The sequence below is a fragment of the Homalodisca vitripennis genome, chromosome 7 (assembly GCF_021130785.1).
Source record: "Homalodisca vitripennis isolate AUS2020 chromosome 7, UT_GWSS_2.1, whole genome shotgun sequence".
NCBI lineage: Eukaryota > Metazoa > Arthropoda > Insecta > Hemiptera > Cicadellidae > Homalodisca > Homalodisca vitripennis.
The window spans coordinates 135,633,951-135,659,175 of NC_060213.1; the positions used below are offsets into that span (position 1 = coordinate 135,633,951).

The window sequence follows — 25,225 nt, forward strand, 5'->3', positions numbered from 1 at the left end:
AGGTTAGCTGCTATAGATAGCAAACTATGGGCCAATATCACTCTTATCATTTAGATAAGCATTTACCTCCACAACTGGAGGTCTAAATGGCTCAGGTTATCTGCGATAGATAGCAAACTATGGGCCAATATCACTCTTATCATTTAGATAAGCATTTATCTCCACAAATGGAGGGCAATATGCTTACATCAATGGAAGATTTCACATTTTTTAAACTTATATTGCTCTCCAAAAAGAAGAAACACACACAACTATATGATCATTGGTTTGAATGCAGGAATCCCTAACTTTAAGTTGGTGACTTTCTGAATTTGATGAATTAAGATTCACCATGAATAAAAGATCAAATCTTTTTTTCCGCTTAGTTATAAATCCATCCAACCTCATTCATGTTCAACAATTCAATGGAGATATAAAACAACCGTGAAGTGCTAATGGATCTTGTCTTCTCTTCCGTAGAATCTCTTGATATATCTGTCAAACAGTCTTATAGTACCATAGGATCCTATAGTACCAACCAAGTACCACCATCCTGCTTTAAATATTGGAATGGTAGCTCTGTAAAGGAAGGAATGCAATGTACAAATCCAACTTCAACAAAATAAACAAAGAAGCTATACATTGAAACCAGCAGCTCTGGCAGTATCCTATGTCAAATAATGTTCTGGAAGTTGACAAAGATTTTTCATCTTTTTGTATAAATCTCAGAATTTGTTGTTCTTCTTATTGCAGATTATTTTTCAGTGTTGGCCTTGTTATTATTTATTGGTAATATTGCCATTGTACTATTGTTAATTTTATACGATATTAAATGAATATCTGAATAATTATTTTCTCTAATCTCTTTTTTGTAACTTTTTAATTAGTAAGTATGATAAGAAAATCCAAAACTAATTCTACTGTTTTTGGATTTGAATGGAAGATTTGATTGTTTGTAGCAGAAGCTTCTTGAAGTGCAAGACATACTGTTTCAGAAGCACCAAACTTGGAGAAGCGCTAATGCACTTGATAGTGAGTAAATGATATGGCAGCATATTTGCAGACTGGGTAATGCTGGATTATCCTAACGTTCATTCTCCAGAATAATAGACAAAATATTTACCTTCAAGGATATCCCTAGACTTGTAAAAGGATTACGATAGAGCTATACCTACAACAATTGTCCTACTTCTGGAAATTTGATGGGTAGACACTTCATCTTCTTCAGCCTTACAAAATCCAGCTTTTAATTCAACCTCATGATACCTTTATTTATTAGTCTGGATCCTCTAATATTTCAGAGAAAAATGCTAGTTGTAAGCAAATTTTTAAGTCAAATCTCTAGGCCTTAATTCCCAGCATCTTTCTATTTGCAGTGCAGTAGATAACTTCCTTAGGGTGAACTTAGGGTGAAAGTACTTGCCACATAAATATACTTAAATCTGATTGCCGGATCCCCAAACTTGTTAATCTTCCACTAGGTGCAAAGTATGTGTATGCCAAACAAGTACGCTCGTAGATGAGAGATTAAAGTACCTGAGCGTTGGACGTAACAGCACTGTGATGTCCGAGATGAGGATGATGCAGAGTCATTGTCCTCTGCTGCGGCTGAGCTACTGACATCACTCTTCCGTTACTGTGATGATGGTTTAGCATCGTCGTTGACGACACCTGGACACATCATTGCGTAACTGGGCTGTGCGTTAATTGTAATAAAAGTACACAACAATAAAAATTATTAGATGACATCAATTTTTTATGCCCATAATCTAATACACCTAATTGAGTTTGCTGTTAAAATTTACAGTTAAAAAATCAGAAACACATTATAGTTTTGTACTGTCTAAAGCAATATTAAGGTATATTATATTAATTTAATAATAAAAAATAATATTAACAAATGCACAGTATAAAATACAGGTAACATCTAGTAATAGGTAATTAAATAATTTTATTATTTGAAGTTATTAATGCAACAGTGAGCAACAATAACATGGAAGGGTTTTCAGCAATTTTTATATACTTCTATTTTTTTATTATTTTAGTTATGTATTTCAAACTGTTCAAATTTTGCTTATGACGTAAATGGGTAATGTTGTTAGTTATAATAATATTGGTTAATTCAATTATGTAAACTATCCAAATTGTTTACTGTTTAATATGAAGTTCAACTGCTGAGGGGTTGTTGAATAATTATTTATGTTACGTTAAATAATTTTCTGTTTAACATGTTGAGTCCTAGTGTGGGCTGGCTGTGTAGGGTGCTCCAGAACACTCAGTATTGAGCCACAGTGAAGGTGTTGAATACTTAATTGTTGTTTTAGTGTTTAAAGATTAATACAGGTTTGTAATTATATTTTTTATTGTGTACAACACAAACTGTAATTACAATACTGATGTTAAAATTACTATTATTAGAAGCACATTATTTATATTCTTGTAATCGTAGCAGATAAATCTAGATTTCAGCTAATAATTTATTTAAAACGTAATACATATGAACGCTTCTGTATTTTAAGATAAGTGTTTGAGTTAATATATTTTTCTGAATTGGCATAAGATATCTTTAAAAATTATACCAGATTCACTAAAACGTAATAATTATAATAAGAATGACAATATTATCTTATGTCTGCATCATGAGTCACAAATGTTGAGTCACAAGGCTATCAAGAACCTCTGACACTTAGGGAACGAACTCCACCAACTCCAATAGTCATCTCCTGCAGTAGACTAGACCTATTGAATTACCCTACAATCCAGAATCTCGACATTTGCGTCATGCTCCTGTACATCCATAAGGTTGCCCAGATTTAAGTGACACATCGGATTTTGCTGTACCCAATGTGGGTTCAACTGGAAGGTATAAACCAACCGGAAGTGAAATCTCCTGGGAACGTCTGTGAGTACCTACCTGGTTGTTAGGAGGCTGGGCGGCAGATATCCGGCGGATGGGCTGGGAGCAGGACTTGGAGTCCCCGCAGGAGTTGTCCGGACAACCGCACTCCAGTTGTTTGTTGAGCGCGGCCGCCCGTGCAGAGCGCTGCTTCTCCATCAGTTGTGACACGATGGCCTCCACCGTCTCGGCAGTCTGCAGTGACAGTTATAAGAGGCTCTTTACTTACTCTCACCACCACAGAAGGCTCACGGCATTATTTGTGGAGCCTTTATATATAATTGTAAAAGACTTTACAATTATATATAAATCTATTAACCCCATCGTTCATTAGTTATACAAATGAGCTAGTTCTTTTGGTACAATCACAATAATTAGAATATTGCTTATCAAAATTTTTACATAAAAATTGTTTTAAGCATAGGTACAATAATGTATGGAATTTAAGAATTTCCCTTTGGATATCATTCTTCTGTCACAACATGAGTATAACTCAATAAATACTTCCTTCTGCATTCCTCAGTAAAATAAAATTGTTATAATTGGAATTTCTAAGTAGTAGATACCACTGTAGTCTTTGTTCATGTTCCAAAAATAATGCATCCTGGGTGAAAAATCAAACGATTGCCTTAAGAGCCAGTTGGTGGCCATCTTGATCTTGATTTCAACCCCATAAGAACTTCAAGCACTTTTACGGCCTTATTTTTAATTGTAGAATCGTGGGGGATGTTTCATTTGAAAGATACGATTGATACACATCCAAACTTTTTTTATAAATATTTGTATGGTTAGTTTGAATAAAAATGTTCCAACATTTTGGTATTTCATGTAATAAAAGGTAAACAATTTAAAAGAAATAATAAGTGCTTTAATGAGTATTCATCACATCTTTAAAATGAAACAACTGCCATAAGTTTATGACTAAAAATAAGACCGAAACCATTTTAAGTTTTACATTGTTCTTAGGGATTACAATTCAAGTTCGTTTCTCTACAGACTTTACATTTGTATCTCTATAGCTGTTCAATTTAGCTACTCTTACGGTTGATCAACTTGTACGGTTGTGGGGGGGGGGAGAGGGGGAGGAAAGAGCACTTGTCCTAAAAATTAGTTTAACCATCCAAAGCAATGCAAGTCTTGAATTAAGTGCAGTAGAAGAAAATTTTGAAGCTATAAGATTTTAATGCATTACTAAAATTTACAACAATGGTACACATTTTACCATCAAAATAGACTCATATTTTAAATGAAATAAAACACCCAAAATCAACTCTAAAATTGAGAACTCAAAAAGTTTTCATCAGTTTTTGTGCTATTAAACTTTATATTAAAGTTCAGTATCTGTAATGTAATTTGATACAAGAGTTTAGAAATCGATACACATGAATCAAATAGATTTAGTTACTAATGGATAAAAATTATTTCTTTGTATACTTTCATTGTTAAATTAAACAGTTATAATTCACTTTTATTGTGTATCAGTCTCAAACGCACATAATATCTGTCACCACACATATACGAGTATGTATTTATCACAAATAACATTTACACTTCCTACTCATGTATACGACTGTATACTTCAAGTTCTTAAAATCAAGACATCGAAGGACACTTACTGAAATTTCCAGCTCGTTGTTTAAATCAGGTTCATCCTCACTGTAGACTGAAATAAAAAAAAAAGATTATTTAAAAAACAATATTAATTTTGTACGAACAAGCTACTTTTAAAACATGTAACTGAATTTAAAACAAGAAACAAAAACAAGGATTGTTAGTTTTTATAAACATACAACCTCACACCAAGCTGTTACATCCCGTAAGCTGTTTATAACACTTCCATGTTAACCAGAGTTACAATATACCATGCATCATGGGACTGCCAGTTATGGTTTAAGGGTAAAACATAAGTATCATTAACATAACATATTTTTAATCTTATTCTAATTAGATATTCTTGAAATCTTTGCAATAACAGTTTGCTTTTTTCTTAACAGAAGTGCAGAAAATTACTTAGAATTGTTAGTGATCGAAATTATAGATTGTACATAATACAATATGTAAGTATAATATAAGTTTATTAATACATAATTTTCAGGGGAAAAATTATGAATAACTTATTACATTAGTGATACATCCATCTTCTCCGGTAGATTATGAGGAGTTGAAAATTTGTAAGGTAAGCATGGGATAAGCTTGACATGAATTCTGTTAAGAAAATGAATTTTATTTGACTCTTTATAAAAAGTCACTTATTGTTTTAATGTTGTGTATTAATTAAACCATACTAATCTGTACACATGATCAAATGTACAAATGGTACTCAACATTAAATTTAATGTGACATAGCCAAAAAAAGTTTCACAGTAAGGGATTCATGAGTAAATATTTGAGGGAAGAAAGAAGGAAAAAGCAAATGTGGAGTTAAAGAAGCCATTTTTATGAAAAGAATTTCGAAACATCTTAAACTTTCAAATTCAAATTGATTTAATTTATTTAACAGAAAATTATACTCACAAATTTTAATAACTAACCACTAATTTCAAAGTGGTTATGAAAATGAAAATTTTTCTTGCTTTATTGTTCTTTCCTTTAACAAAATCTTTAAAATAATACCGTATGTAGTTGAAAAATTGAGAATCCAACAGGTTTTTATCAGTCAGACTAAAGGACGTAGCCAGTGAGGTAGGACAAAGGTTTCGGACCCCCTCAAATTTTAAATTTTTTCTACTTCCTTTTTAATTAACAATTATTGCTATTTAAATAATCAGTATTTACTGCTGAAAGATTGTTCTCAACAAATAAACGGGTCAAGAACTTTTTAAGGAACAAAATGGGGCCTTACTCACTGTCCACTAAAGAAAAATATCAGTTGTCTGGATCTCGCAACATTTTTTCCTGGCCAGTTCTTGGTCTGACTCTTTCTGTGCTGTTAAACTTTATATTTTAGTTCAGCATGTGTCAAGTAATTTTTCAAAATTGTGAAGTCGATACACATGACTCAAATAGATTTATTTATTCATAAACAAAAATTATTTCTTTGCATACTACGCTCTTGTTTAAGGTTTTTACTTAATTTCCCAGTAGGACATTATTCTGAGAAAGCGCTGAAGAGTTACTTATAATATTAGTGAGTGTACGTAAAAAAAAAAATAGATCCTTCACTGATAAGTAAAGTCCTCATTATGAACCATTATTGCTTAAAATCATTAAAACTATCAAGCTGTCCAAGGCATAACACTCTCCGAATTCAACATTAGGACACAACATTTATAATACTACGCCTTGCCTTAACATTCAAATACCACAATGACCATGATGCTGTAACACCGACAGCAACACCACAACAACAACTGTAACCAGTACAACAAACAGCACAATGTGACAGCACAGACATAGACAAACACTGACCCTGGACGTTAGACAGTACAAGTAACTCCAACACTTCTCAACTGGCCAACACTACAACATTACAAAGTAATTAAAACACCAAAGTGATATAAAGCAGTGTTCATATTCATAAAAGAGGATAAATGTGAGCTAATGAATTGCTACAAAATTATACATTTTAAAATTTATTTCACACCTAGCATAGCCTATGGCCTAATATAAATGTAGGTTCTACAAAATTTAATTGCACAAGTATTAATTTGATACACCAATTATTTAATATACTTAATGAACTTTATTAGTGGTTGATAAGTAAAAGTACAATTGTGACGATGGACCTACACTAAGATATAATAATTTTAAAATGATTTTCAATTCAACTTGGCTTAACAAAGAAGGATGAGATGTGAGAAAAAAATACTTACACCTAAGAAAAAAAAGTATGGTAATTGTAATTAATGATTGCAATACAGATTAATTTTGTATATAACTTTCATATTTTTAATACTGAAAAGTATAACTATAACAATATTGATTCACTTTATACCGTAAATACGATTATAAATCATGCAATAATGTCTGTGTAATTTGAACTCATGATTAAGTTGTTTAGTCTTTAGATTTTAGCACAATTTAAAGGTACTTGACAATTAAGTCAGCTACATTAAATAACTATTATTTGTTCGTAAACGTTAAAAATTAGATTACTTTAGTACAATGTTCTAGTTTCAAGTGTAAGAAATTAAGTAGATTTCTGATCCTACACAATAGACAAAAATTCAATAGAGCCAAATCTAACAACCATCAGACACAATAGGAGCATCCTGAACAAAAAAATTCAATTAATTTCCTTGAAATGGATCCTTATTTATGAACGATTACATATATCATTTAACTGACCACTTCACAACAACAGGATTTATAGTCTGTCTGTTTTTAGCAAAATAATCACAATGAGTCAGGGGTGTAACTAAGGGGGGATGAGGGGGATAGAACTGCTCCTAAAAGCCCTAACAAATTAAAAAAGAGATCCAAATTGTTTAATATAGAACAGTTAATTTTTTACTTTGAATCAGGCCAATCTAATTTATTTACATTTATATCAATTTAGATTTATTTTATAACCCCAATGAGGTGTGCTCTTCAGTAGGATTCCCCCCACTCCCCCCTCCCCCGAAAACAATATCCTAGTTACACCACTGCTGATTGAGCCACACCAATAGGAAGCAATTTATCAATGAACATTCCTTGCAGGTAAGGTATCCATTAGACGTCAATATTATAAAAATGAAATTAATTTGAAAAAAACTGGCACCTGAGAAAGGCCTAGGTTCGAAACTTCACCTCTTATTGCCTAATAAAGCAAACATTAACCAACCAGTCACTCATCAAAGGCCATAAAATGAGGGAGTAGAGGCAAAGTTAGGACTTAAAAGAACTCTCTTCTACTTAACCTCTAAACACATAGACGTTAAGAGAGAAGATAAAAAGATTTTTCATGCTTACTTTTCTCTGTCAGTATTACAAAGCTGCAGAAAGTAGTAAGCGTTTTGTACATAGATTTAATTAAAGGTTAACCGCTCTTCGATTAACTGCTCATCCTACATTATGTGTAAAATTAAAATAACTAAAACCATACACCCTAAGAGCGTAAAGTGCAATTCTGAATTACATTAGGTTCTTGTACCATAGAACAGATACACACTTCATACATACTGTATAATACTTTTCATTGTACCCTAATATGTTATAAAAATCTAGACTGGAAAACAATACTAAAACAAATTGCTACTAGGTTATCAAGGAGTTCCAAATTATCATACTTTTGCAAAGTATACTTGAACAATCATTGATATAATGAATGATTTTCCCCACATTCAACAGATTTCACGATGCACGCTTGTAACAATTTGATCTGAACTTGCCTGAACAATTTGATCTGAACTTGCCTGATTCCATACAACATTAAATCCTCTCTATACCCAAAGATCGTAGTCCAGATTGAGAAGTGTTGCAGCACAAGAGAGTGAGAAAGAGAGAGTGAGAGAGAGAGAAAGAAAAGGAAGCAGTAGCGGCGAAGCACACACCAGAAGAGTAGGAGGGGGCTCCAGACTCACACATCGGCTTCAGCTGGCTGACCAGCTCCTCCTTAGTCCACTCCTTCTTGTCACCCCAGAGGGCCAACGAGGGTGTGATCACAGCCAGCTTGTTGTCGTCAGGATACGGCACATTCAGGTAGTGGACCAGCACGATGTCTGGGTTCTGTGAACACAGTCAAGAGAGTGAGTTTCTCAAAGTTCACATTCTTGTCACCCCAGAGGGCCAACGAGGGTGTGATCACAGCCAGCTTGTTGTCGTCAGGATACAGCACATTCAGGTAGTGGACCAGCACGATGTCTGGGTTCTGTGGACACAGTCAAGAGAGTGAGTTCCACACAGTTCACAATCTTGTCACCCCAGAGGGCCAACGAGGATGTGATCACAGCCAGCTTGTTGCCGTCAGGATACGGCACATTCAGGTAGTGGACCAGCACGATGTCTGGGTTCTGTGAACACAGTCAAGAGAGTGAGTTCCACACAGTTCACATTCTTGTCACCCCAGAGGACCAACGAGGGTGTGATCACAGCCAGCTTGTAGTCGTCAGGATACGGCACATTCAGGTAGTGGACCAGGACGATGTCTGGGTTCTGTGGACACAGTCAAGAGAGTGAGTTCCACACAGTTCACATTCTTGTCACCCCAGAGTGCCAACGAAGGTGTGATCACAGCCAGCTTGTAGTCGTCAGGATACGGCACATTCAGGTAGCGGACCAACACGATGTCTGGGTTCTGTGGACACAGGCAAGAGAGTGAGTTCCACATAGTTCACATTCTTGTCACCCCAGAGGGCCAACGAAGGTGTGATCACAGCCAGCATGTAGTCGTCAGGATACGGCACATTCAGGTAGTGGACCAACACGATGTCTGGGTTCTGTGGACACAGTTAAGAGAGTGAGTTCCACACAGTTTACATTCTTGTCACCCCAGAGGACCAACGAGGGTGTGATCACAGCCAGCTTGTAGTCGTCAGGATACGGCACATTCAGGTAGTGGACCAGGACGATGTCTGGGTTCTGTGGACACAGTCAAGAGAGTGAGTTCCACACAGTTCACATTCTTGTCACCCCAGAGGGCCAACGAAGGTGTGATCACAGCCAGCATGTAGTCGTCAGGATACGGCACATTCAGGTAGTGGACCAACACGATGTCTGGGTTCTGTGGACACAGTCAAGAGAGTGAGTTCCACACAGTTCACATTCTTGTCACCCCAGAGGGCCAACGAAGGTGTGATCACAGCCAGCTTGTAGTCGTCAGGATACGGCACATTCAGGTAGTGGACCAACACGATGTCTGGGTTCTGTGGACACAGTCAAGAGAGTGAGTTCCACACAGTTCACATTCTTGTCACCCCAGAGGACCAACGAGGGTGTGATCACAGCCAGCTTGTAGTCGTCAGGATACGGCACATTCAGGTAGTGGACCAGGACGATGTCTGGGTTCTGTGGACACAGTCAAGAGAGTGAGTTCCACACAGTTCACATTCTTGTCACCCCAGAGGGCCAACGAGGGTGTGATCACAGCCAGCTTGTAGTCGTCAGGATACGGCACATTCAGGTAGTGGACCAACACGATGTCTGGGTTCTGTGGACACAGTCAAGAGAGTGAGTTCCACACAGTTCACATTCTTGTCACCCCAGAGGGCCAACGAAGGTGTGATCACAGCCAGCTTGTAGTCGTCAGGATACGGCACATTCAGGTAGTGGACCAGGACGATGTCTGGGTTCTGTGGACACAGTCAAGAGAGTGAGTTCCACACAGTTCACATTCTTGTCACCCCAGAGGGCCAACGAGGGTGTGATCACAGCCAGCTTGTTGTCGTCAGGATACGGCACATTCAGGTAGTGGACCAGCACGATGTCTGGGTTCTGTGAACACAGTCAAGAGAGTGAGTTCCACACAGTTCACATTCATATACATTCTTCTCAGTACCTCATTCTTCATACAATCGACTTTACTCAGAGTGGGAATTAATTTTAAAATGGTTACATCAACAGAAAACCTCCTGAGGGTACGCAACAGCAAGACTTAAAGCTACGTGAAGTACTTAATACTCAGGAGATTGGATACTAATTGTTGGTAGAAGTCGGTTCGCAATAAGTTAAGTTAAACATTATTACATTAAATTTATTCTTTCACCTATAATTATGGGTTCAATTACATACGCTGCTCCTAATAACTTGTAGCCTACGTTATTACGCACAAATACAACTTCATAAAAATTTAGAGTAAATGATCTTTGAATTTGAATAAAGTAAATATGTGCTCAAAATAACCAAGAAAGTACTTGGTAATTTAGGTTGAACATCAACATTTTGTTTAAATAAACTAATGTTCGAATTAAACTAGGTTTGAAAGAAAATGTTTCAAAAGTGGTTTATCAATTTCACACAACTGTTATACTTACAAATTTTAGATAACCCTTAAGATCTCAATATATGGACCCATTTATTAGACATCGTAGAGTAAAATGGGAAAATGTTTTAGTGTTCTCATTTAATTCAGTAACGTTTGTTCTTACACGTTTATTGGCATCTATTAATGATGTTTGAATGAATTATGACAGAGCCTGTCAAAATGTTGAGATAAAAGAGGTGAACGTATAGTGCAAAATAGTGATTACACATGGTTTGGATAATAGTAAACTTTAAATTTCGTTTAGTATAAAATATGTTTTAGAGGTCTTTAATAAATTATCTCTTAATATAAGATAAGTTTCGGTTAACACTCTTCCGTTTGAAGTATCCGAAATAAATTTGTATATACTAAAAGCTCACAGTTCATTCGGCCCTCATCTTGCAAACAACAGCCATACAACAAAGCCGACTTTACCGGTAAAACCTGCGGGAGATTAGGATACTCCGCTTCCGCTCAGCCTTCAAGAACACACGATGATTGACCGTGACATCACGTGATCATCACACATACCGTGTCTGCCGGATACAATAATTACACCACTTTTAGCGCCAGAAAGAAGATGTAGGAAACGAGTCGTATTCGTGAAACATGTATTCACGTTTTTATCATTTCTGATTCATTTATTCAAACATAAACCCTAATAAGTGAGGGAATTTATTCTGTGGTAGTGGCACCTTTTTATAGCACATGTGGCGGTAGAATGCTGTATTTTGATTCAGGTTTGACATGCAACGCGTGAAACTTTGTGTTCTGTTCGGCAATATTACACGGACCTGTACAAGTGGCGCTGAAAAACTGACGTTATACTCGTATAGTTGTTGCCAACTATTCATAGTGAAGTCCCATTTTGTAATTACTTGTTCTCTACTCCAGAATAAAAAGACGTAATATTCATTGTAGGTCCAACGCATCCATTTCACATAATTTGGATAACAAACTAACTTTCTAGTTGTACTAGACCTAAATGTATAAGACCTATTAAAATTAAAAGTAGATGATTCTCTTACGCTGTATTTGGTCAATGGTACGGGCTAACTTATAAGTAACCCCCAAGAAAGGGATGCTAACTTCGGATGGGTGAAACAAAATTGCACAGTGTGGAACATTTAAAATTATGTCTTGATAATAAATCCAAAAAATTCCCCCTAGACATCACGTTGCCTCACCATTACCTTCTTCCTCCTAACCATCGCATTGCCTCAACATTACCTTCTCCCTCCTACACATCACATTGCCTCAAAATTACCTTCTCTTTCCTACACATCACATTGCCTCAACATTTCCTTCTCTCTCCTAGACATCACACTGCCTCAACATTACCTTTCCCTCCTAGACATCACACTGCCTCAACAATACATTTCCCTCCTAGACATCACACTGCCTCAACATTACCTTCTCCCTCCTACACATCACATTGCCTCAACATTGCCTTCTCTCTCCTAGACACATCACACTGCCTCAACATTACCTTTTCCCTCCTAGACATCACACTGCCTCAACAGTACCTTTCCCTCCTAGACAACACACTGCCTCAACATTACCTTTCCCTCCTAGACATCACACTGCCTCAACAATACCTTTCCCTCCTAGACACCACACTGCCTCAACATTACCTTTCCCTCCTAGACATCACATTTCCTATCATCCGTCATTCTTTCCTGCTATAAGAAATGTCCTGGCCTTTTTAAAAGCAATTTGTTCGGTATTTACCTATTATCCGCAGCTTAACAGCGCTAGATCTTCGCCCTTGTCATATACTTATCGTCCTCCTTGAAAAACCTTGACTGCTCCACCCTTCCACCTATCAGGGAACCTCCCTTCCCCCTCGTTCCTAGAACACAATGGATCTCGTAGTTGTTTGTTTTTCCGCTAGATCGCAGTGGTATGTCTTCTTTCGTCTTTAACGGCAATAGTTATATATGTTTTGTTTAGTTATGTTGCCATAGCTTTCAATTTTCGTTACTTCCACGTCCAGCTTACGTTCCGCACATTATATAACGACTGCTTAGTGCTTATAATTGTGAATATGTAGTATTTAGAGTTTATCCACCAACTTATTAGTAATGGCAAAAACAACTTTCTTACTTCGGAAGTGGACATATACTTAGGCAGTGGCTTTAAAAATAAGTGACAACGAATTAGATCAGACAGTAACATCAGTGATGACGATGTAATGAAAAGTGTATACATAATCGGTGTATATAATGTAAAAATTTATCAATTTAGTAGTGACAATTTGATATAGGACTAACAAATAGTTTAATTTACTTCCGAAATAACTATTTTAGGAGCTTCATATCATATTAATAAAACATGAATAAACGTTTTGTTCCTTTTATTTGAATTTATATGTATACTAATCACCACTGTCACCCACACATTGCATTTCCTCACATTTACGCTTGAGCTCTACAGCTCATCAGATGGTAGATGATAAGGAGACGACAGGAGTCACTCTACTTAAGGAAATAACAACAATAAATTATAAAGACCACAATATTACAATGAAAAACCCCTACTATTGAATAAAATTTACTAAATAAAAAAAAAAATATTTTTATAAAACTTAACAATTACTCTTACACTGTTTAAATGTGGACAAGTACGTACCTGAAGAAGCCAGTAACATCGTCTATGAAACGTCGGTAGGATGGCAGAATGAACGTAGCATCCGTATATACACTGAAACAAATAATAAAAACTGGTCAAAACACTGTCATAAAACAATAAATTAAATAGTTAACAGAATAAATAAATCATTTAGTACAACAATAGTTTTTAACAGCGTAAAAGAAAATTTGAAAACTGATAAATTTGCGTACTTAAAACGATTTATTTGTAAAATTTATTTTACAGTTATATCCAATTTCTAATATTAGTGTATTAGATATTACATACTGTATCCTTGCTATATACGTAATATTTCCCTACACTATTGCTAAATACATATTCTAGATCTCAAATAATACTTTGTTTTCAAAAACACACCCCTTCGTAGTTCGAGTCCTCCAAATTAGAAAGAGTAAATCATATCTGACACAAATCTATGTACGCATTTTTATATGTGCTAAAAGATTCGAAAATTGACGAAGGAATACATAACAACGTGAAAGAATGCAGAATTCTTTGTTTTACCATGTACACACATTATCTTCAAAATCGTTTTCAACAATACAAAAAAGTAACACTGCGTTTCGAAATCAGCAGTCTTATCTCTTCCTCAGGTGGGTACAAATCAGATCTCGAAACATAGTTTTACTGTTTTTTTTGCGCCACTGAACGACGGAAAATGTGCGAAAAACGTGCTGCTTCTTTCACAACCCTTTCATTGTCAAAAACAACCTTTAAACAAGGAACTTTTAAAATGTTAAGAATATCTTGCGAAAAACTCTTAATTAAAAAAGACCGAATCACGCTAGTGATTAAATTTATGTTGATAATTAAACTGACTATAGGATGGGATTTTAACGGAAAACGAAGAAATTATGTATTTAAAGGTTTTTTTGGTAGAATATACTACTTCCTAAAGTTTGATGATGGGGGCAAACTCAAAATTTTGAGCGGATAAATCACGCATGTTACTCGGATAACCTACCCAGGAAGGAAGAAGGAAATATCGAACTAGTTGTCCAACTAGAAGATAAGTAAAAGGTCGTAAAAGGATTGAATAACGTAGCAATTAAAAAGAAGAAATTCAAATTTTAGAGTGCTTAGAATCTGACTGAGTGAATTCTTGAAAACGACGCATTAAAACCAAATTATTGATTTTGATGTCTTCATTAATGACCTTCAGAATGTCGTCACATCGTCTAGCCTGTTAATGTTCGCGGATGACGCCAAGGTATATAGGGAGATATCCACACTTCAAGACTGCGCCTCTCTGCAATCTGACTTGGAAAGTGTCGTCTCCTGGTGTGTGCGGGATGGCATGGATATAAATTTCGCAAAGTGCTCTGTGGTCTCATTCCATCGCTCAGCTAGGGTCATAGTCTTCAACTACGAGATGGAAGGAACCATACTGAATCGCTCAAGTACAGTTAAGGATTTGGGAGTTATCTTGTCCTCGTCACTGAGCCCTGAACAGCATCTGTCTGCAATTACTAGGAAAGCCACTATTGCCCTCGGTCTTATATTTAGGACTTCTCGAGATGGGTTTTCACCATGGACACTTCGGGCCCTGTACGTCCAGTTGGTTCGACCAATATTGGAATACTGTTCGCCTGTATGGTCTCCCTACCTGTTGGGTCAGGTTGAACTCGTTGAAAGAATTCAGATAAGATTCATCAGGCTGATTGGGTTGAGACTTGGATTTGCCTACGACGGGGTTCCTGTTGAAGATCTGCAACGCCACTTTGGGCTCCTACCCTTGAGCACCAGACGCCAAATTGCTGACCTGATGTTCTTGAAGAAGATTTTGTCGTCGTCTTGTGATTCCCCGAGACTTTTAGAGAGGATCAATCTTCGTTGTCCTCGACCATCTTCAAGATCTGTGCAGCTTTTCGAGAGGGAATTCCTCGCTACGAACTATGCGTACAACAGTACAATACCGAGAATTCACAGGTTGGGAAATGGTCTTCCTGCGCATATTGATTTGTTCAGCATGTCCGACACATCATTCAAGAGGGAGGTCACTAAATATCTCTCTGGCCACACGTGAAACTCTGACGCTGAACGTTATATTTTGCTTGCTGTTTTTTTGTTTTTGTTTTTTTGTTAACACTTTTGTTTATATTTAATGGCATCAAACCCTGCATGTACTGTCGCATATTTTATATTTCGCTAAATAGAGATGGTTTCTTGTGAATGTTATATATTGCTTGCTATTTTCTTAACACTTTTGTTCATATATTATTATAATAGCATCAAAATTTGCATGTATTGTAGCATGTTTTATATTTTGCTAAATGGAAATGGTTTCTTGTGATTTGTTTTTTTTTTATATATATCAATGAACATAGGCTACGCTAATCTTTAATTTTTCTTTCGTATTGTATTTGTTCATATGCATATGTAAGTCTCAGTAGTATATAAGTAACTCTATATTTTATACGCTACCGGTACTTTAATTAAGTCTTTTTTACGGTTCCACCTTCATGTTGCACTTGTTTATGAACTATATTGCTGTTGTAATTTTTCTTTTTTATTCACGATGTTGATGTTATTTGGCACTTGTTTTGCTTATTTTTTTTTTGCTTCTGTTTGCTTTAGCATGTATGCATGTAAACTATTTATGTAAGTTGTTTATATCAAGCCTCTTGTATTTTCACAATACCTATAACAAATGTGAAATGGTGTATACCGTATGTAAATAAATAAATAAATAATGGGCTTTAAGTCATGGTCCAATAAGGTCTAATATTGCATCTAACGCCTTTGGGCGCTCTGTTCTCCTCGGACCATTTCGGAACAAAAACTGAACTTGGTTCCATCATAAATTAACGGTTAGGAATGTAGAGTTGGCAGTAAATACCGAGTCGTACACATTTTGTCGGACGATGTGACGATAATGAAATGGACAAAACTCCGGAAATATGCTAAATGGCTACCAGTGGTTTTATACTCGCTGGACTAAATGGGTATATGGAACACGTTGTTTATTTTATTGCACATATTATTTCCGCTAAAATTGGCGTGTTTAATGCGAATAAAGTGCGGTGTCTTAATTTTAATTTGCGTAATTTTATTTGGAAAATCGTGTACAATAAACTATTGTGTCTAAAATATCGTTTCTTTACTAAAGGGAGAGACTTAGCAAATTTATATATTTCATTTAGAGATCGTATTAGAGCAAATTGTTCAGTTATCCGAACAAAATTAACGGGAAGTTTAAAAATTATCACAACAGTTTTACACGTTTTAACGAACATATTCAGGAAGGATACAGGTTTACATCAATCGAATGGTTTAACTAATCCGTTTATTTGAGCATTTAGCGTCTGTGACATATCGTGGGAACGCACTGTGGATAGAATAAATTTCACTAGAAACGCACATCGCATTGCATAAAAGTGTTTAAGAGCTACAAAACGTGCTTACAAAGTATGCTGGAAGCTTCACTACACGGGGTTTGCACCTGAATCTTCGCAGGCATGCCTTCAGGATGAGCCAACAGACCTACAGAGTGCATTATGAAAGTAATGCACAAATTATATATATATATATATATATATATATATATAGTCTCCTCATGCATCATAACATCTGTGGAGGCGATTCTGCCACGCCTGGAACGCACCCTGGAACTCCTCGACTGGAACGTGAGCTCGGATGTTCTCCACCGACTCCCAGTGCTTTCCCTTCAGCTCTCTCTTCACTCGGGAGAACAAAAATATTCATACGGAGCCAAGTCAGGGCTGCAAGGAGGCTGGGGTACCACGGGAGCCTTGTTCTGGGTTAAGTAGTGGGTAAAGACGAAGGCCGTTTGGCTGGAGGCATTGTCGTGGTGGAGCTCGGAGACATTTTGATTTCAGGCCTGACACACGCGACCTGATATTCAGTACTCACAAATCATGAAGTATTGACTATGTAACAATGGTCTGTTGGTCTGGTATCACTGTCTGAAGAATTGTAGAACAAGTATAAAGAGGGCAGTAACAACTCAACCTATACGTGTAGCATGAAGACTCTGACAATATAAATTACATTCAAAGGCCAAAGGCTTCGCTGAGGTCGTGCGGAAAATTTCAAGTACACAGCTCACCTCATCAGGCCACATTGTGTTATTAACGCACATGTTAAAATGCCATATTTTTTTTTAAAGGAGACGCCGATCCCCTTTCAGGCCTTATTCTGTCCGCCCTCATGGGCCACTGGCCTGTGCGAGGATCTTATCAAACAGAATAAGGGGGAGAGTCGATACAGTACAAGGTCAATGGTACTGATAAAAAGTGCAATGGTCACAGACAGGATTTGAACCTGCGTTATCTCTAACTCAGACCCAAAGTCCAACGACTTAGACCCCTCGGCCATCGGCACTCCCCATATGATGGTACTCTGCGATTTTCACGTTGCCTTCATGGTTACCCACAAGACTAATGTGAAAATGTTTGCTAACACTCAGCGAAATTCCATGGAGGGACAGACTCCAATTTTCAAATTTCAAGTCTATAGGCCAGTTCGTTCTTGAGATTTCGTGTGTACCGTGGAAACAGATAGACATACAGAAATGAAATTGTTGCAGCCCCTCTAATTTTGCTAACGCTAAGCGAAAAAAGTAATGTAATTTAATTTTTGTCAGTCAGTTGAGTCATGAAACGTTTACTTTTAGAGCATGTTTGTCATATTGGATCAAATTAAAATGAAAATGGCAAATGAAACATATATCTCATATATTAAGAGATGTATGACTTTGCATACTTTAACTGTACGACTTACAATGATTTATACGACTGAGATCATTAAAGTCTCACAACGTAATTTTGATACAACGTTAGATTCAGTAGAACCTCTTGAAATCATACATTAAGAGATATATGACTTCGTATACTTTAACTATACGGCATACAATGATTTACACGACTAAGATCGCACACGACTTACTATGAGTCCTATACTTAACAAAACATGCTACAGGACTTTAAACAAGATAACATAATACAATTTGGAACAAGCGCCACCAAACCATTGGTGCGAACAACACATACAATGATTTTATTTGTATTTGATTTCATTAAAAGCACAGAAACGTACCCAACGATAAGCACCGTTATATATCCGCCGTAACACAAGCACGTAGCAAGAGCTGTATCTCCATTTCTAGCAGAAGTGATATATTATTTGTATTTGATTTCATTAAAAGCACAGAAACGTACCCAACGATAAGCACCGTTATATATCCGCCGTAACACAAGCACGTAGCAAGAGCTGTATCTCCATTTCTAGCAGAAGTGATATATTATTTGTATTTGATTTCATTAAAAGCAGAAACGTAGAAGAGCTGTATCTCCATTTCTAGCAGAAGTGTATTTGATTTCATTAAAAGCACAGAAACGTACCCAACGATAAGCACCGTTATATATCCGCCGTAACACAAGCACGTAGCAAGAGCTGTATCTCCATTTCTAGCAGAAGTGATATATTATTTGTATTTGATTTCATTAAAAGCACAGAAACGTACCCAACGATAAGCACCGTTATATATCCGCCGTAACACAAGCACGTAGCAAGAGCTGTATCTCCATTTCTAGCAGAAGTGATATATTATTTGTATTTGATTTCATTAAAAGCACAGAAACGTACCCAACGATAAGCACCGTTATATATCCGCCGTAACACAAGCACGTAGCAAGAGCTGTATCTCCATTTCTAGCAGAAGTGATATATTATTTGTATTTGATTTCATTAAAAGCACAGAAACGTACCCAACGATAAGCACCGTTATATATCCGCCGTAACACAAGCACGTAGCAAGAGCTGTATCTCCATTTCTAGCAGAAGTGATATATTATTTGTATTTGATTTCATTAAAAGCACAGAAACGTACCCAACGATAAGCACCGTTATATATCCGCCGTAACACAAGCACGTAGCAAGAGCTGTATCTCCATTTCTAGCAGAAGTGATATATTATTTTTGAATAGGTTTAACGTCCAGGAGCGTATACTGTTGGCCAAGATACTGCCATATCCTGGGCCATTCTTTACATCACCTCTATAAATAAACTTTAAGTATGTGTTAAACCCATTCTCCTTTTTCCGAGTACTAAACTGCTTACAAATCACCCAGTTCATCTGTCACACTGCTTTACACGAAAAGCTTCAGTTCGCGAGACTGAAGTCTCAAAAAAAAGAAATTGGGGATTTTGTGGCAGAAATTTTTACTGTAATATTAGTTATATGCTGCGGCTTGAGATGGAACTAACATACCAAATCTTCTCTTAAGAGTCGTAATCCATTTGAATATTCTATCTGATCGCTTATTGAATAACTGCATTTATAACTTGGGGTATTTTTTCTTTTTACTATTTTCATGTTTAGCTCTGTCTTGTAAGACATATATAATCACTGTTTCTTTCATTTACCAATAGACAGCACGCAAGTATGATTCATGTGGTAGCAAATTTGGCGTTGATTCGCATTTTAGAACAAGTAGTAGCAGTTGCAACTTTATTAAATTCCACATTGTCTGAAACAGCATTACCAAATACTAAATAATCTAGTCTGAGCTTTCCTAGGGTCGCACCAGCTAACGATTTTATCGGCTGTTGACAGTATATTTAAACTATTTCCTAATTTGTGTCCACGTAATTTGTGAATAAACACAAGGAAGAAAGTTTAATTCGCAGAAGACGTACACGAGTCTTACTGGTACAAGTGTACACAGCATGATCCGATGGCCGGAACTAGTACTACAATTGAAGAGACCTTTTGAATGTTGAATTTAGCCCCAGTTCATCTTCCTTCTATTGCGGCGTCTGGTATCTGAAGCTGTTATCAGATTTGATTCCTGGAATCTGGAGTTATGGTCGTCTGAAGAGATCCAAAGAAAGTCGACGGAGACGAAGCTCAAAACGAAACATTTACATTGTTTCGATATCAGAGACACCTATAAACAGGTGGTAGTCTCATTACCTCATCAGGTGTACACTAGAGCTAAATTCAACATTCAAATTGAATCAACCCTTCCAAACATAGCTGCGATGTGTGAAAAGACCCACTGCAACACTTGATAATTGTGTCGACAGGCGATTTTTAAAGGTGCAGTTGTGAGTAAATTGCTTGCAGAAATATTTGTGTCAGATTCAAGACCAAGAGCGTGCGGTCTATCTGACAACCATTGAATTTAATGTCAGGCAATATCAATGACAACGATCACGTGAACAACAATTTATCCGTTCACGTATCACACAACTTAAATCGAAGATTAGAAAATGAATCGATGGGTTGAACGAGTCCTTGTTAAGACGGTGCAATCGAGATTTTTTGGAGTATTTTTTATTTTTAAGAACATTTTTATCATCACATTAAGATACCATTTTCAAAGATATAAAAATAGTAATATATTTTTATCACCCTAAGAGGAGTAGAAGGTATTTGGTGATGAATTAAGGGGAATCCTGTAATTAGACCCAAAGAAAAATAGATAAGGGTGTAAATTTGTGTAGTATTTATACATGACTGGAAGGAAAGGCATGTTTTTTATTTACAACTAGCTGTTTCCCGCGGCTTCGCACGTAAATGTTCGTAAGCTTTGCAAGTGTATGTGCACTTCTGGTTCAAGTGAATTATATTTCCAACGCCTGTGTAGAGTTTGCCTTGTTGTGACGATCAAGAAAATCTATGTATGTTTTTAGCCATTGTTCACTTACATGTACTTTACTATAAAGTGGTCTAACACTTTAAGTTCAACCAGAAAAGTATCTTAAAGACGAATATACATAATAACTTAGCGCCTTCAAAAAGTGTTTGGCTATTTAATATATGTAACTATCTCGTAATTGCAGTTTATAATGTGCAGGCGCTTTGAAAACTTATCTTTTGAATAGTCGCCTGTGGCGAGTTACATCAATGGGCTTAGCATATAAACCTTCTATGTGAAAAAATACATACCAATTTTCATAATGATCGGTCAAATAGTTTCTTAGTCTATAAAAAAAACATTTCCCTAATGAAAAAAATTAGAAGCATATTATTTCTTTAAATTATATTTAATAAAAATATAATTTTCTTTAACCATAAATTAAAAAACATATCACTCCATGAAAGTATGATTCATATACATATTGTAAAAAGTTGACATTTATATCTTCAGCAGTTTATATGTTGAGTCTGATTAAAAAATTGCCCAAATTACCTACTTCAAATTCCTGTATTCCTCGTGGAATGCAAAAAACGTTTTCTACCTTATTTGTTTTTACGGAAGTTATGAGTTTAAAATAAACGTATCTTACTAACAAAAGATTGTTTTCACCCTCATGAAAAAAACAAAGTATACACTTCTTTCAACTGCATGGATGTCTGTTAACTCTTATTTACGGAAGATGTCCTGACGTGAGCATTATGGAGAGTAATGCCTCTCTTTACGACTTAGTTGATAGAGAACAATTAGAATTGAATAAACTGTAACTTGTACACGAACTAAGCTATTTTATCAGTAATGCTTGTCAGCTTTGTAACATGGTTCGTGAGATCTCCACGAGACATCAGCACATGGCCGTCACTTGTCACTGTACACCATAATAATTGATGGACACGAGCCGGTTCGCACAAGTGAGCCAAACACACGATGTCGGGCGAGAAAACACTCGTGTAACCCGGACTCACTCACACACTCTAATGATGTTCCGCCAAATTGCAGCGAACATCTCACATTGCCCAAATGTCCGCTTGAAGTCAGAGAACGTCTGCTCGATTATTTTAATATCTGTCGAACTTGAAACGCTCGTTATTTTTAATGGGTGTTTATCTAAATATGTGTCACTTTCGCACTTTAAAGTGTCGTTAGCACATTAAATTTACGAAAATGTTATTCAGTCGAAATCCAAAAATGGTTACAGTAACGCTTTTATCGGAAGTATATAATTTTATCTGTACAACATGTTCAACTTTTATTTTACTTAACCGTAAGTTTTTAAATTCATCTAAAACATTTTCCACTAAAGGTAAAATTAAATTTCTTATAAAGGTTAATAAGTAGATGAACATGAAATTAATTATGACTCATTAGGTCTACTTGAAAAATAACTAAATAAGATATCAAAGGCTAACAGGATTTCGGACATTTGACATTGCTATATGTTACTAAAGGTATAACACAACGTTTCGAGAATTGGAATTTATTCTCTTCGTCAGGTGGGGGAGGTAATAATACATACAAAAATAAAGAACAGAAAGAAGGAAAGAAAAGGTTCCCTTCTTTTGGATAACACCAAAGTAACGATGTGTTTCCTCAGATTCTTGCTTCACCCCGAACTTCTAGCGAAAAAAATAAAAAACATCCCTCGAGATAGTACCTGAATTCAAGCTCAGGTCACGTGAGCGCTCGTACACGGCAACTTTAAAGTTTTCTATTTATAATACATACGTGTGTATTTATTTACTTTATATAGCCTAATCACAAAGTAGATAGGGACAGAGTGACGTCCGGATAACACCAAAGTAATGATGGGTTTCCTCAGATTCTTGTCCATGCATGAACTTCAACATAAGCACATCACTAACTTCCCTTCTGAGGAATCGAAAGCGCGACCTGTCAGATAAAGCCAAGAGTACTGTGTTACGGTAACTACTAACTTAAAGAACATTCTTTGTTTAAATTTAATTATTAAAGGTCTGAAAGGATAACAGGATTTTGGACATTTGCCATAGTTATTGTTACAAAAGGTATAACACAACGTTTCGAGGATTGGAATCTCTCCTCTTTGTCAGGTGGGGGAGCGTATTAATACATACAAAAATAACAAACAGAAAGAAGTAAAGAAGGGAGTATTCCACTATAGTCTGTGCTAGTGTGATGTGTGATTATGATCCTCATACTTGTGATTTGTGCTCGGTACTAGCATCCTGTGCAGTGACAACGCCTGGACTCTCCTCCTTTAATTCTTTCTGTTTGTTATTTTTGTATGTATTAAGATGGCGCAGTACCCCTCGAGGATCGTGAGTTTAGTCCCATATGTCCAATGTTAATTTCAAAACGACGTCCTGACCTTATATTTAATCGGATTCGTACGATGTTTTTGTCATTTTATTCGTTAAAGCACTGTCTACGGGATCCAGTGATTACTTTCCCAAAAAACAACAGTAAACATTTATTAAATGCAATTTTGTCATTGTAGTTTAATAAATTTATTAAAAATTTCCCAATTTAAAAATCAAAATTTTGATCACTGGATAAACTTATTACATACATTAGCTTCGATATACTTTTTTTTCGTCAAATGATCTCGTTTAGATACGTCAGGAGGACGTTTTGAAATTTTAATTGATTGTCACTGGAACGGAGCGGTACCTGGTAGCCTAGATTGTAACTACTTGAGAAACTCACCAGATTATTTCTGGCGCTAAAATTCAAATGTCTTACATGTATCTTTTCCAAACTATACTGCATTAACTTTACATCCCTACCTGACGAAGAGGATAGATTCCAATCCTCGAAACGTTGTGTTATACCTTTTATAACCTGTAACGACGGCAAATGTCCTGTTATCATTTTAAAGGACACGCTGAGAAGAAACAATAAGCTGTTGCGGCCAACTACGCTCGAGAGCTTTGTCCGGTTTCTGGGGGACACTGGAGACAATGAGGCCGGCGACAAAGGAGGGCAAAGATTAGAGAAGAATCTCGGAAGTTGCCGCGTCGCGCTTGACAATGTCACGGGGCCACTCAGCTCTCTCTACACAAACAGCAGTTTTGTTCAGTTAACGCACAATTGGAGCAATAATAGCTTCCTTAGCCACTCGGAGTGCCGCTGTTACGTTTAATTGTACGGCGTTACCTCCCAGATTACCTTACCGGCTGTTCAGCTTGCCTTTTGTGTTGTATTTTATTTAAAGAAACATTCTGGGCGGAGCGAATGTGACAATTGTTATACTATTGATAGTCATAGAGAACTGTATTTTGTTTTGGGGTCTATATTATTAGTTTTGGAAAACTATCTAAATCGTTTAGGAGCCGAATTAATGGTATGGGAACTGTAGGAGAATTCACACCAAATTTGGTGCCCTGAAGTAATTTTGTGCTTAGAAGCTGTTGACCGTTGATTACGTAACTCTACATTATTCAAAATTTTAAATAACATACGTTGTCGTAAAAATATTGTTTATATATTTTATATGTGTAATAAATATAATGTTATAATATATATTATAAACTAATAGGTGTAAAACATTAAGTTCGTGATTTATAAAACGTTTTCAAGTTGAAGCTTTCTTAAATTATATTGAATTAAAATTATAAATTACTTAAACCATAAATGAATCAAAATATGCCCCTTCCTAAAGCTATGGTCCATGTACACACCGTAAAACTTACTGATTCATCGAGTTCACATTCCCGCTGGAACATATACGTAATCTATCAATTTCCTAACGGGAGGTAGTTTAATGTTCTGGGACTTATGATTGGCACTATTAATTTAATGCAACATTCCGGGGACGCTGACACACGACAAGACCGTATTCGTTAGATTTCTAAAATAATTTAGAAATGTGTACCCATCAATAATTTTTTCGCAATAAACGAAGCATTAACAACGCCATTGAAAAGTATGTTTAAAACTGATTAAGTGTCTATCGTAATGTTAATAATAATTTAACGGTTGTTAAGAAAAGAATGTAAAAGTTTGTACCGAATGGACGAAACTCATGGAGTTGGATATAACTGAGGTCGTAGTAATGAATACTCGATTTTCAAAGTTTACTTTTATGTTTAACTGTGGCAAATAATGATAAAAGCACCACTTCTAGATGTTAAAAATAAAATAATATATTGCTACGTTGCTGCCAAAATAAA

At 36.1% G+C, this 25,225-nt stretch overlaps 1 protein-coding gene across 4 annotated transcripts in view; it reads right to left on the reverse strand.

Annotated features, from left to right (window-relative positions):
- Positions 1-25,225, reverse strand: part of LOC124366380 (calmodulin-binding transcription activator 1) — a 148,016-nt gene that overhangs the window by 56,138 nt on the left and 66,653 nt on the right. For 3 of the 4 annotated variants that reach the window (XM_046822891.1, XM_046822893.1, XM_046822894.1), the window contains exons 1-4: positions 8,350-8,513; positions 4,492-4,538; positions 2,894-3,070; positions 1,516-1,650 (exon numbers count right to left, since the gene is read on the reverse strand). In XM_046822891.1, coding sequence (XP_046678847.1) covers positions 1,516-1,650; positions 2,894-3,070; positions 4,492-4,538; positions 8,350-8,383 — 393 coding nt within the window. In that variant the 5' untranslated portion in view covers positions 8,384-8,513. Of the gene's footprint in view, positions 1-1,515; positions 1,651-2,893; positions 3,071-4,491; positions 4,539-8,349; positions 8,525-13,388; positions 13,461-25,225 lie in introns of those variants that run through there. The other variant, XM_046822895.1, reaches the window with a different exon arrangement.